This window comes from Emys orbicularis, chromosome 9 (assembly GCF_028017835.1).
Source record: "Emys orbicularis isolate rEmyOrb1 chromosome 9, rEmyOrb1.hap1, whole genome shotgun sequence".
NCBI classification, from domain to species: domain Eukaryota; kingdom Metazoa; phylum Chordata; order Testudines; family Emydidae; genus Emys; species Emys orbicularis.
The window spans coordinates 91,463,794-91,477,011 of record NC_088691.1 but is presented as its reverse complement, the minus strand read 5'-3'; the positions used below and the strand labels follow the sequence as shown (position 1 = coordinate 91,477,011).

The 13,218-nt window shown below is 42.5% G+C and overlaps 1 protein-coding gene across 1 annotated transcript in view; it reads left to right on the top strand.

Annotated features, from left to right (window-relative positions):
• TNIK (TRAF2 and NCK interacting kinase) overlaps positions 1-13,218 on the top strand; it is a 313,805-nt gene that overhangs the window by 231,565 nt on the left and 69,022 nt on the right. Inside the window, exon 12 of the mRNA XM_065410355.1 lies at positions 1,461-1,665. Within this exon, the coding sequence (XP_065266427.1) occupies positions 1,461-1,665 (205 nt within the window). The remainder of the gene's footprint in view (positions 1-1,460; positions 1,666-13,218) is intronic.

Sequence of the window (13,218 nt, the reverse complement as noted above, 5' to 3'; positions counted from 1 at the left end):
CTGTGTACAAAATTGGTTAGGATTGTATGAGCTAGAGATGGAAAAAGGCCAATCTGATCATTGAGTCTATCCCATGCAAAGGTGGGATATAGTCCCTCTGATAGATGATGCCTGGATATTAAATTGATGCTATGGCTCACCTTGACTAAAAGGCCAAGAAGAAACGATACCTCATTTCCTTTGCGATCTACAATACAGTATGCTAACGCCACAAGGAAGCAGAGTTTCCATATATTATACTATTCACTGGTGGGCATCTGTACACTGAGGGTTTAAAACTGCATTGATCTCTCAGTGATAATTGTTTTATTCTATTCTTTCTTTAAAAAAAAAAAAAAACCTAGGGTAATAACCGCAGGTGTATTTTCTCTTTCATATGAGGGTATGTGGATAGCTGTGTAACTTGTCTGCTTAATCATTGGCCTCAAAATTCATCAATGCCAGGCTGTCAAGGTCATATCAGCAGTATCCACCCCCTAACATGTCTGAATTTTTATCCCTAATCTGACCAGTTTTTCAATATACAGATGAACATTTCCATATACTCATTCGGATCCAGCCTCTAAAATTGTTCTTGCAGTTTTTCACATCTTATATACATAAAACTGTATATGCAAGTATATTTGCATAAACAAACCAGATTGTTAGATGGCTAAGTATACAGCTTGCTTATCTAATTTACATGTGTGAAGGAATTTTGCACGTGCAAATATTTATGCTCCCAAGAACCTAGATGTGGGAAACTGCATGTGCAAGAATTTAGGTGTGGTAAAATTGTAGGCTCAATTTAAAGACAGTTCTTGACAATGTGGTCCTTTATTTCCAAGTATAGCTCCCTATTTATGTGTAGTTTCTCATCATGAAACCTTTCTGATTGCTTCTTCAAGCTAAACAGTGGTTGAACTTTCTTTTGATGACATTTTAAAGAATCATTGTAATTAGTATCAGGTTATTCCATTGTTTTACTGAGGTAATCTGGTATTTTTATTTCAATGATTCATACTAAATCTGCTTTGTGAACAACTAAATATAGTGCATGCCACTGCAATGGACGGGACTTTGGTTTAGAGACTTAAAAAAACTTGAGGACATAAATTACTAGTGAGTTCGTGAACAGTGTGATGACCCTTTCTTCATGTGAGCTATGCCACAAATTCAAGTCTGATCCACCACGAAGCTTGTTGTCTCCTGAAACCCATGTAAAAAATGAGGCAGCAGAACTGCTGCATCTCACCTGGCAAGTCTCTGAGCTGTTCTACCTAGTCCATTTGTGATTCCCTGCTTTCCTTCACCAAATACTGTGCCAGCACTTCCTCCTCCACTTGTTATACAAATACTTTCAATGGCAAAATGCAAAGCCAAAAGGGAAAGGGAGTTAAACATAGATACACATACAGAATTTCTCGGTCGGGAGCATAAACACATGGTTAGAATGCCTCTGATGCTTCTTCCCTGTGAAGTTCCATCCTAAATCTGCCTGGAGAGTCAACACTGAGACGGGATTTCTTGAGGCTTCAGCTAGCAAATAAGGAGCGTTCAGAGGCCCTCCGACGGCAGCAGCTGGAGCAGCAGCAGCGAGAGAATGAAGAGCACAAGCGGCAACTGCTAGCAGAGCGGCAAAAGCGGATTGAGGAGCAGAAGGAGCAAAGGCGAAGGCTAGAGGAGGTAATTACTCAGGGTCATGAAATGGGCTTTTAAATGACACTGTAATGGGTAATATTTTTGTAGCAGAACTAAGATACTGCTCTCAACCTGTTTAAAAGGAGTATGTTCCACCCTTGCTAGGACAAACACTGATAAACCAAAATGCTTTGTTGAACATAAAGCCTGTCCATCCCTGTTCTATGTGTGGTCTTATACTACTCTTCACCAGGCTATCCAAGTGACTATCTCCTCTGAAGTCAATCAGGCTCATTCACTGTAATGAGCCTTCATTATAAGGAACAGAAAAGAGTCCCCAGAAACATTTGTCAAATGTGAGGTTCCACTGTAGATGCATTTTGTTCTAAGGTCTGTCTCACACTAAAGTTTACCATGCCAGATTGGACCAGTGGTCCATCAAATTCATTATCCTTCCTTTTGCGGTGGCCTGTGCCTGATGCTTGAGAGGAAGCTGAAAATCCCCCATAATATCTGCACAGGACTGCACTTGAGTCCATCTTAAGCCCTGTTATGCAATGATGTACATGGAAGGGGCAGGACAAATTCCTTTCTGGCTTCTGCAATGATTAGTTTATGTCCCTAAGCATGACATTTGATTACCCTGGTCTTAGCACACTAACTACAAACATTTTTGGTCATAAAATTATCCATCCCATTTAGAATACAACGATAGTATTTGACTCTGACTTTGAGTATCAATGAATTTCACAGGCTGAGTACACACTGCATCAAGTATTTCCTTTTGCTTCAAATTGACCAGCCATTAGCTTCATTGAGTGACCCCTTTGTTCTTGTGTTACAGAATGGTTTACGAAGAGTAGAGGGGTTTCACCTGTTTCTATCTTTGACATGGTCTCTCATAAAAAAAACTCATTGTCTCTCTCATCCTGGAGTCATCCCAACTGCCTCATTTAAGAGTCCATACATTAAGAGCAATTAAACTAGCTTTGCAAAGAGGTCACTGATAGGAAAAACACTTTGCGGCAAATGGGCTATCAGGGCATCCACCCCATTAATTTGAACTAGCCAGAGTGTCTGTTATATTTAACCTAAATCTCCGTACATTTTCTAGGTTTCCATGCAATGGATAATATACCTCAGGCTAAAAGCTTAGACATGAAAGAATTTCAGTCAGCTGATTATATACTTTGTAAGAGCAGCGAGTGGCTGTTCTTCAAGGTGGTTCTGTTAGCTCCTTCAGGGCTGTAAACAGCAGAGGGGCAAAGCACAAGCTAAGCATTTTCCAGTCTGGTAGATGTGTCGGTCTGTAACATTGTTAGTGTGCAGCATGTTCTACACTTGATAAATTGCAGGTCAGGTTTTTTCTTTTTTCTCTATACTGTTGATGATTCAAGAGCAGCTTTGAAAAGAGGAATAGGATTCCACACACTAAAAAATCCCTTGTACTATAGTAAGTGATTATTTGAGGACTACCATAAGGGAAGCTGACTCTGCCATTGTGTAAATGGATGTTGCTGCAAGCAATAGAGAAATGGAACAACAGCAGAATAAAAGCAGACACCAGATTAGCTGAAATCCTATAATAAATACAATACTTATTCGACTTGCTAGGGGTATTAATATGCTCCCTTTAAATTGAAACAAATCATTCTCTCTCTTCCCCAAACAGGTTGAATCTAGAGCTCTAATCCCCTTGGCTGGGCTCCACAGGGATCTATCAATTATACATATAAAATGATGGGGTCTAAATTAGCTGTTACCACTCAAGAAAGAGATCTTGGAGTCATTGTGGATAGTTCTCTGAAAACATCCACTCAATGTGCAGCGGCAGTCAAAAAAGCGAACAGAATGCTGGGAATAATTAAGAAAGGGATAGATAATAGGACAGAAAATATCATGTTGCCTCTATATAAATCCATGGTAAGCCCACATCTTGAATACTGTGTGCAGATGTGGTCGCCCTATCTCAAAAAAGATATATTGGAGTTGGAAAAGGTTCAGAAAAGGGCAACAAAAATTATTAGGGGTATGGAGTGGCTTCCGTATGAGGAGAGATTAATAAGGGTACGTCTTCACTACCCACCCGATCAGCTGGTAGTGATCGATCAGTTGGGGATCGATTTATCGCATGTAGTGTAGTGTAGACACGATAAATTGATCCCCGATCGCTCTGCCGTCGACTCCGGAACTTCACCGCTGTGAGAGGCGGAAGCGGAGTCGACGGGGGAGCGGCGGCAGTCGATCCCGCGCCGTGAGGACGCGAGGTAAGTTGAACTAAGATACGTTGATTTCAGCTACGCTATTCTTGTAGCTGAAGTTGCGTATCTTAGGTCGATCCCCACCCCCTAGTGTAGACCAGGCCTAAGACTGGGACTTTTCAGCTTGGAAAAGAGACGGCTAAAGGGAGATATGATTGAGGTCTATAAAATCATGACTGGTGTATAGAAAGTAGATAAGGAAATGTTGTTTACTACTTCTCATAACACAAGAACTAGGAGTCACCAAGTGAAATTAATAGGCAGCAGGTTTAAAACAAATAAAAGGAAGTATTTCTTCACACAATGCAGTCAACCTGTGGAACTCCTTGCCAGAAGATGTTGTGAAGGCCAAGACCATAACAGGGTTCAAAAAAGAACTAGATAAATTCACAGAGGATAGGTCCATCAATGACTATTAACCAGGATGGGTAGGAATGGTGTCCCTATCCTCTGTTTGCCAGATCATGGGAATGAGCAACAGGGAATGGATCGCTTGATGATTGCCTGTTCTGTTCATTCCCTCTGGGGCACCTGGCACTGGCCACTGTTGGAAGACAGGATACTGGCCTAGATGGACCTTTGGTCTGACCCAGTAGGGCCATTCTTATGTTCTTATCCTGTGAGGGGCTCATTTTATTGGGGCTGAACATGTTGCAAGATCAGGCCTCTAGTTTGTATGTGGCTCTGAATAAGTCACTCCCTTTTCTCTTTCCATTAAAAATCAATGTCACTGCATCCAGCTATTGAAACGAATGCCTTAACTCTGGGTTACTGGAAAAGTACCCTGGGCTGTTCTCTCATTGCCTCCTTCCCAGTCGACATGTCCCTTTAAAATTTTAGGTTTTAAAATGAGAGGGAAATATATTATGAGTCAAAGGGGTTGTGGAGACAGAAGGCTTTCAGCTGCTTTGTCATGCCACACAGTGGAGAATTGCAGCCCTAATTGAACAGCCTCCTCAACCTAAACCTGATTCTGACGTCAACATTTCATTTTGTCTCATGCTCTTATTTCAAATTACTGCTGGATTTTTATAACAGCAACTTTGTGCCTTGCTTCCTCTTATGTCTGAGGCTGTACACACCAACTCTCTGCCCCAGCTCATGTGTTCTCGTAGACCAGACGCAAGAAACTGTGCATCAAGCAGTGGCTAACCTAGTGTCTGAGGGTATATCTTGTGCTCTCGGTTGGTGTTTTTTAGCAGCAGCAGCAATTGGCTTTGTCAGGAAACTGGTGGTTTTCTCAAGTTGCTGAATAAGAGCGTGTCAGTGAAAACCTCTAGCTGCTGCCATTATGAGTCAAACTAATATGACTGTTTGCAATGTTTTCAGATTTTACAGCTGCTGCTGTTTCATAAGTCACTTTGGGTCAAATTTTGAAATGTGGGGGTTATGGGCACTCACAAAAATATCTTCATGTGGACTGGATAATTGCATGTATAAAGAGGTACACAAGAGGTATACTGAAGTACACAAGTGCGTGGCGGGGCTGGCAGGTGCACATGGATTTTTTTTTTCACTGCCACCTTTGGGATCTGCTTGTGAAAGTGGAGTTGCCTATATGGATGAGGATCTCTCTACCAGTTTTATATTGCCACCTCCAACCAATAGTAAGGTTATTAGGGCTTGTCTACATGGGGAATTTATAGGGAAACGAGTGCAGAAATAGCAAGGGGGTGAATATAAAATGCAATAGCTATTCTGCACTCACTCCTTGTGTGGATGCTCTTATTCTGTACTAAGTTTAGAGTAATCCATTTCCAAAGTGGATTACCCTAAACTGCACAAAGGCACTCTTGGTACAGAGTATGAGTAAGGCCAGGTCTACACTACCGCGGTAGTTTGACAGCTGGCAATCGAACTTCCGGGTTCGATTTATCGCGTCTGGTCTGGACGCGATATATCGATCCCGGAAGCGCTCGCCGTCGACTGCGGTACTCCAGCTCGGCGAGAGGAGTACCGCGGAGTCGACGGGGAGCCTGCCTGCCGCGTGTGGACCGCGTCTGAACCGCGGTAAGTTCGAACTAAGGTATGTCGACTTCAGCTACGTTATTCACGTAGCTGAAGTTGCGTACCTTAGTTCGAATTTGGGGGTTAGTGTAGACCAGGCCTTAGTGTGGGGAGCTAGTGTGAAACAGCTATTCAGCAATAGCTATTCCAGGCCTTTTTCCCATGTAGACAAGCCATTGTTAGTAAGAAGAGAAAAAGCAGTCTTGTTTATTATATTTATTGGCTATTATTTATATGGATGGCAAGAAATCAAGAATTGTTATAGTAAGGATTAGAGTTTTTGAGGGGCTGTAAACTCTCGTGCTTCAGGGCATGAGCCAACCTCTAACTAATACGGGTTAGTACAAAACTTTCCCAAGGGCAGGTTATTCCATAATTGCCTGCTGTGGGGTTGCATGCACCTTGCTCTAAAGCAGCTGGCACTGGCTAGATGGACCATTGGTCTTTCCACTCTGGCAATTCCTGTGTTCCTAATTGAGACATGGTTTGTTTTAACTTTTTATCCAGAGCAGGCAGGTTTCTGGCAATAGATAAATCATCCATTGACTGTGCATTCTGTGTGGTTCTTGCCACTTTAATATCTATATTCTATAATATGTATAGGTAGAATTAGATGTAGGTATACTATGTGTATTCCATAGTTAGGAGGAGGACTTTGTTGTGAGGTCACAGAACTACTCCTGTACTTCCACAGTGGGGGTAACCGGTCCTTTTATGACCATTTATATAGAGGAAGGGGGGAATTCATAGAATCTGTGACCTTGCAATGAAATCACGCCCTAACTATGGCATATACCTGGTCTGTCTGGCCTGTTTATACATATTTCTAGGATGTAGCTGTGAACATAGTGGAGAATCTCATAGAACATACGTAGAAATCAGGGATGGGAAGACCTGTTAGGTTGGCTTGTCTTTCCCCTTGCAAATTCAGGATCATTCTGTACAATGTCTGTCTTATTCTAGTTTTAAATGTCTCAAACAATAGGGCACCCAGCAGCCCCTCAAGGTGGCCAGCAAGCAGTCCCCTGCCTCAGTTTCCCCCTTCATGGGGCTTCTTCAATAATTCACAAACACTTTGTCCCTTCACAGCCCTTCTCAGGTTCTGGTTTTACGATCATAACAAATAAAGACAGTTCTCAAGTTCCTCCTCAAGTTCCTCCATTTACCCTCTTACCAGCCCACTCCCAGACCTTTCCTGTCTGAAGTCCCAGGTTTCTCTGCTGGAGCCTATTCCCTCCCAGCAGCCTTTGCACTCCACTCTGGTCTCCCTGAGAACGCACTCTCTCTGCAGCTTCCTGCTGCTCTTTATAGGGGAATCAGCTGAACCCTGCTCAGATGCACCTCCTTAATAACTAGGATTGGCTGTCCCCACTGCCCTTAAAGGGGCATGCCACCCCATTACACGCTGCCAACATGGATTTTTACCCTGATATTCAGCTTATACTTTCTCTTCCTTAGGTTCATTTTCCTCACATCTAGTTTTAGCCTCTAGTATCATAAACATTTCCTCTCCATCCCTGGTATGAGTTCCCACAACTTCTCAATGGGCATAATTTATAGAAGGTATACTGGCATGCCATATCCCATTTGCACCTATTCCATTAGCAATGCACATTAAAACAATACATTGTAGCAGAAAAATAGTGAAGTGGGGCTCAGTGAAAACAAAGTTGCATTGCTCTGAGGGAGCTTGGCAAATGGAATCCTTGTCCCTATCTCCCCAACAATTAACTATTATAATTTTCCACTTGAGTTTAATGCTCATGAAAGGGGTCACAGCATGAGACCAGGAGACTGAAGTATTTTATCCGCAGAAGAGGGTAGAATCAGTGCCTACTTCCCCATAGTGCCCAATATCAGCGTGCCTCAGTCCTGACTGGTGGAACCACCGCAATGGGTGAATGGAAAACTTGGTCTCCATACCCTTTCAAGGATGCCAATTAGTGCCAACTATTGTAATGATCACCTGTCCACCAGGGACTGAGCTGAGAGCACCAAACAGTCACCAAAGGGTAGCAATCACAAGTGCATTGGGTTGGATGTCATTGCCAATCCCTTGAGTTTATTCCCCCAGAAAGTTACTTTAATGTTTGGAATTTGCTCTAGAGAGTAGCGTGCATTACCCCACTGTGGGGACAAGCTCTTGCACAGCAGTAGGGCATTCTTAGTTTGGGCCTGAGGCTGTTCTCACTTACAGCAGTTCTACACTGACTTCCGTTGAGTTACTCCTGGTTTATACGGGTGTAATTAAGAGCAAAATATGCTCTATACTGTTTAAAAGTTTGATTGGAGAGCACTGGGCATGGTCAGTGAAAATGTCTCTTGATTGCAGCTCTCCATCAGCAGATCATTGTAAAAAGAGGAATAGGGGAGCAGATTGAAGATGGAGGCTATTGATATTTCAAAATAAAATAAAATTGGCCTTTAAAACCCAATCTGGGACACACAAACACCCTGAGCCTGTGGTGCTTTTTGGGCTTGTAAGGGTACGTCTACACTTACCTCCGGGTCCGACGGCAGGCAATCGGTGTTCTGGGATCGATTTATCGCGTCTTGTCTAGATGTGATAAATCGATCCCGGATCGATCCCGGAAGTGCTCGCCGTCGACGCCGGTACTCCAGCTCAGCGAGAGGAGTACGCGGCATTGACGGGGGAGCCTGCCTGCCGCGTCTGGACCCGCGGTAAGTTCGGACTAAGGTACTTTGAATTCAGCTACGTTATTAACGTAGCTGAATTTGCGTACCTTAGTCCGAAGTGGGGGGGTAGTGTGGACCAGGCCTAAGTCAGCCTACCTAGTAGTGTCAGATGTATCAGTGTTTATAGAGAGGGTCCAGACACATAATAAATCCCTATAAAGAAAGCCAAGCTGAATGAATGAATGCGTCAGCTGGAAGTCAGCGCAGTGCCAAAGAGAATGACTTAGAAGGATGCTATGCTTGTGCTTCTGAAATGCAATATGGTTGCTTATGTCATAGAATTATATTAATTAGAAATGGGAAAGGCCTGTCAGGGTATCTAGCCCATCTTCCTGTCATTTTCTATTGCTTTGTCCTGTCTAGTTTTAAATAGCCCAAGACATGGAATTTCCAACATTTCACCTAGCGATGGCCTCTTCCCCCACCTAATAGAGCTCACCATACAGAAATCCTTCTTCAGCATTTCTTTCCTTGATGTCATCTCATCACTTGTATGATGATCCCTCCTTTGGTGATCCTAAATCAGGGGTTCTTCAACTTTTTCATAGGGTAGACCACAGCTCAGTAGGAAGACTTGCTCATGGACACGTCCTCCCACTCACAATCTCATGACATCCCTGTGACACAGACAGTAAATGTGCTTATGGAAAAAGTAAAATCAAGGAAGTTTTGAATGTTGTTAGTGATCTTTTAATGCAGCTCAGTTGATGAAACTAAAGAGGAGAGCCAGCTCTCTACAAGCCTTCAACAAGAGCTTTGAGAACTTCTGTTCATACCTGTCAAACACTTGGAGATATCCCCTTTGGTCATCAATTAACCAACCTACACATTTTATTCTTTTAGGCTGAGACTTTCAAAGCCATCTAGGAGATTTAGGTGCACAATCATTTCAGTGAAAATTGTGCATCTAAATCCACTAGGCAGATGGGAAAATCTCAGCATTAGTCTTCACAGTTTCTGTGGTAGTTCTATGACATCCCTCTCACTTGGTCCACATCCTTTTGGCACTGAGGTGAACTCATTATTCTAGGAATGGCCACCCCAGAGCTGAATATCCTCAAACCTGCATTCTGCCAGGAGTACCTGACTTCAGTTTTGATCATGGGAAAATGACAGCAGTGAGAGGAGTGGGGTGACATGTATCATAGCAAGCAGTGGGGAATATGTGATTTGGAAAGCCTATAAAGAGGAGGGAAGAAAAGCAGTCAGTGCCACAGAAAGGAACCACCACCTAATATCTTCTACAGCTTGACCAATATTGGTTGAGGGAATGAGTCCTGTCCTTCCTTAACTATTTAGCATCAAAACAGTATTTGAAAAATTGCTTGGAATTTTAGCTTGAATGTGGCTGAATATGCAGATTTCTCTCTCTCTCTCTCTCTCTCTCTCACACACACACACACACACACACACACACACACACACACACACACACACACACACACACACACCAGTGTGTCCTGAAACTGGCTTAATGAGGTCTTCTTAATGGAAGGATCCATCCCTTTGAGTAAAAGAAACCTGTGATAGTATGTTATTAACTTTTAAAAGGATTTAGTGACACTTACAGCCAGAGCCTTTTGACTCGGAAAGTAATTAAAGTTCAAATGATGCCCCAGGGAGACAGAAATGCTATAGCTATGTTGGCAGGATTCCATCCTACAGGGGTGTGCACTGAGATCACAGGTGCCACTTAACTTTTCACATTTGTTGACTGTATTCGAAGCAGTGTGTCAGATTCTGTTCTCCGTTACACAGCTGCAACTTCCAAGACAATGGAAATCGGAACAGTGTAAATGAGAGCAGAATTTGGTCCAAAGTCTTGTTCTTCTGGGAGCAAAATAAGCAGGTGCTGAAAATACAAGAGAATTCAAGAAATGAGGGTCATCCTCTTTGTATTTTATTGCTACAGAAAGTTTGGCACATGAATCCAAAACAGGTCCGAGATTTAATCACAAAAAGAGATAAGTGAAAGACAAAAGAATATCAAAGCTGAATAACATCAAAGAAAATATTTGTATGGTAAAGAGTTACTTAGCTGGCTTGAACACCTTTTGACTTTTCCCCTCTATTGTCACTAAAAGATAGTCGTCTAATAACCCCGTAGGCTTATCAACAGGCATTGAACCCAGGATTTTCAGCACCAAGGCTCAGACCTCTGCCATTCCAACTAGCAGCTCAGCTGAATCAGTGCAGACTGAATCAGTCTCCTCAGTGCAGGCTAACCAGTAGAAGGGGACAACATAGATGCTGGAACTAGGGGTCTTACCACACCCCCTGGCTTGACGTAGTAATAACAACCCAAATACATGGTTTCTGCCTTCAGCACCCCTACTATAAACATTGTTCCCGCACCACTGGGGACAGACACATTTAGCCAATGTTTTATGTTGCCACATTCCTGTGCAATGTTTGTAGCTTTCTTTTCTTCTTCTAGGCAGAAAATGTAAAGGTCAAATCTTTACAGTGAATACGTGAGACAAATCCGAGTGCCTTGTTGTATATAAATGAACTTTCATTCAGTGCCGTTTTAGGGCCCAGATCCTCAGCTGATAAAAATGTCTGTAGCACCGCTATTTATTTATCTAAATATAAATGAAAAGCACAGAAGAGCATCCATTCCACACTCTGGGAGCAATTGACAAACTCATGCATATGAACCCCAGCAGTCACCCACTCATAGATGTATACCAGCTATGACTCTGTCCATCAGCATTTTCTTTTGCAGGAGCAAGAAACAAATGACTTGTATAGATTAGGAGAATGTTCACTAATGCAACTGCATCCATGCAAACCCTTAATGTAGAAACATGGCGCCACTGCCGCTTACAAGGTCAGTCATGCTGCAGCTACACATCTATGCTGGTTTTGCACCTGGCTAGTTACACCACTACCAAACCCTTCATATAGACAGGGCCATTGTTTTCATGCATTCAGATGTCAAGGTGGTGATTTATCCTTTGCATTATTAGTTTCATGAAGTTAAAACCTGGGATAGGTGTTCAATCCATGCAGAATTCTTTCACTTTTACTTAAGTCACCTTTACTTAATGTCCTCTTACCATTACCTTTGCTTTGTCTTTAAAAGCTTGCAAAGCTTATACTTTGAGCCTTCTGGTGTGGGGAGGCTGTCATAGAAAATAGGGTCCTTTAGGCTAACCATGATGTTCCCAGACTAAAGTTCCAACTCCCATTCAATGCATACAGAACCCTTATTCACAATAATGGGAAATACCTAACTGGCCCATACATTAATGGGAAATATCTATCTGTGTTCCAATGCTTGACCCATCTAAATAGATGGTATTTCAGGCGTGTTTCCTTTTTCACTGGTGGCCTAGAAAGATAGCATATCGCAAAGACGCTGCCACTTAGAATATGTGTTTCCATTTGTTACTTGGAATTCCCCTTCTTCCTGTCTGGTGACTCATATTTACATTTGGTAGCGGCAGTTGAATTTTTCCCAAGAGCTGCTTCTTACGAACATTATTGCCTTTCAGAATTAGCCTGCAGTTTGTGCCATGGTTCTAACCTTCTATGACTCAGTTATACTTCCTGTTCCCAAGTGTGTCTAGTTTAGCAGAGTGAACTGTTATTCTTTTGAAGTCATCCTTTCATGCCAGGCCTCAGAGGACCTTCCCAGTAGTGTCTTTGCCTTCATTTGGCTCCCACCATCAATATTTAAAACCTGTCATTTCTAATGCTGTATAAATAGGATCTCATTGTGTCTTGCCAAAAAGCTGCATGTAGCCTCACCTGTGAAGCTATATAAATACACTCACAATTAATTGGTAGTCTTTGCTTGTATGAATAAAAGGTCTGTATAGTGTGAACATATACAATAGACCCAGGGCTTAGGAAAGCATTATCACATGGGGGGGGGGGGGGGGGGAAGAGAAGATGGACAGATGGAGGAGAAAAGGAGACAAATAAAAAAGCATCTTCTAATCTTTTGCTGCCATTTTCTGTCATGTTCCTGCTGCTCTGAATCCCTGATTGAGAGGAACCTCTGTTTCAGTCATTCCAACATCATCGATTCAGCACAGCCAGAGCCCGTGAAATTGGCAGCCGCATAGGCAGGGGTAGATGAGAAAACAATGCAGTGCTGGAATCTTCACCCACTCTGTCATGCTTCCAGGTCATCTCCGAATGCCTGCTGGCTGTAGAAGCAGAGCAGTGAGTTGAAGCAATTCCAGCACCTCAGGAGACTGAGTCTTCTGCTAATTCATAGTATCTATGGTGAAATGGCCTTTAATTCACTCAGCTGTTAGCTGCAGTCGGTCATAATGTGACCTGACAAATGACTATCATGCTGGCAGGAAGGCATGCAGTAGCTCGGTATTCTCAGTCTAGATTCCCAAACATATTTTAGCTTCATCATATCAGTCTGAAGAGCCAGGCATTACTTATTTTATTATGTTGATGTGTTATTAAAATAACAGTGCAATATTATAGCTTAGCACTCAGTAGTTATTTGGAAGTTCAGATTAGTATATCCAGTTAGTTGTCAAATGGGGTGTTCTATACAGAGCATTTTCATGAGTGTGTGTGTGTGTAAATATATATGGTGTGTCTGTGCACACATGTAATGACAATGACCTCCATTGATGGAGAGAGTTCATCAGAAGGACAT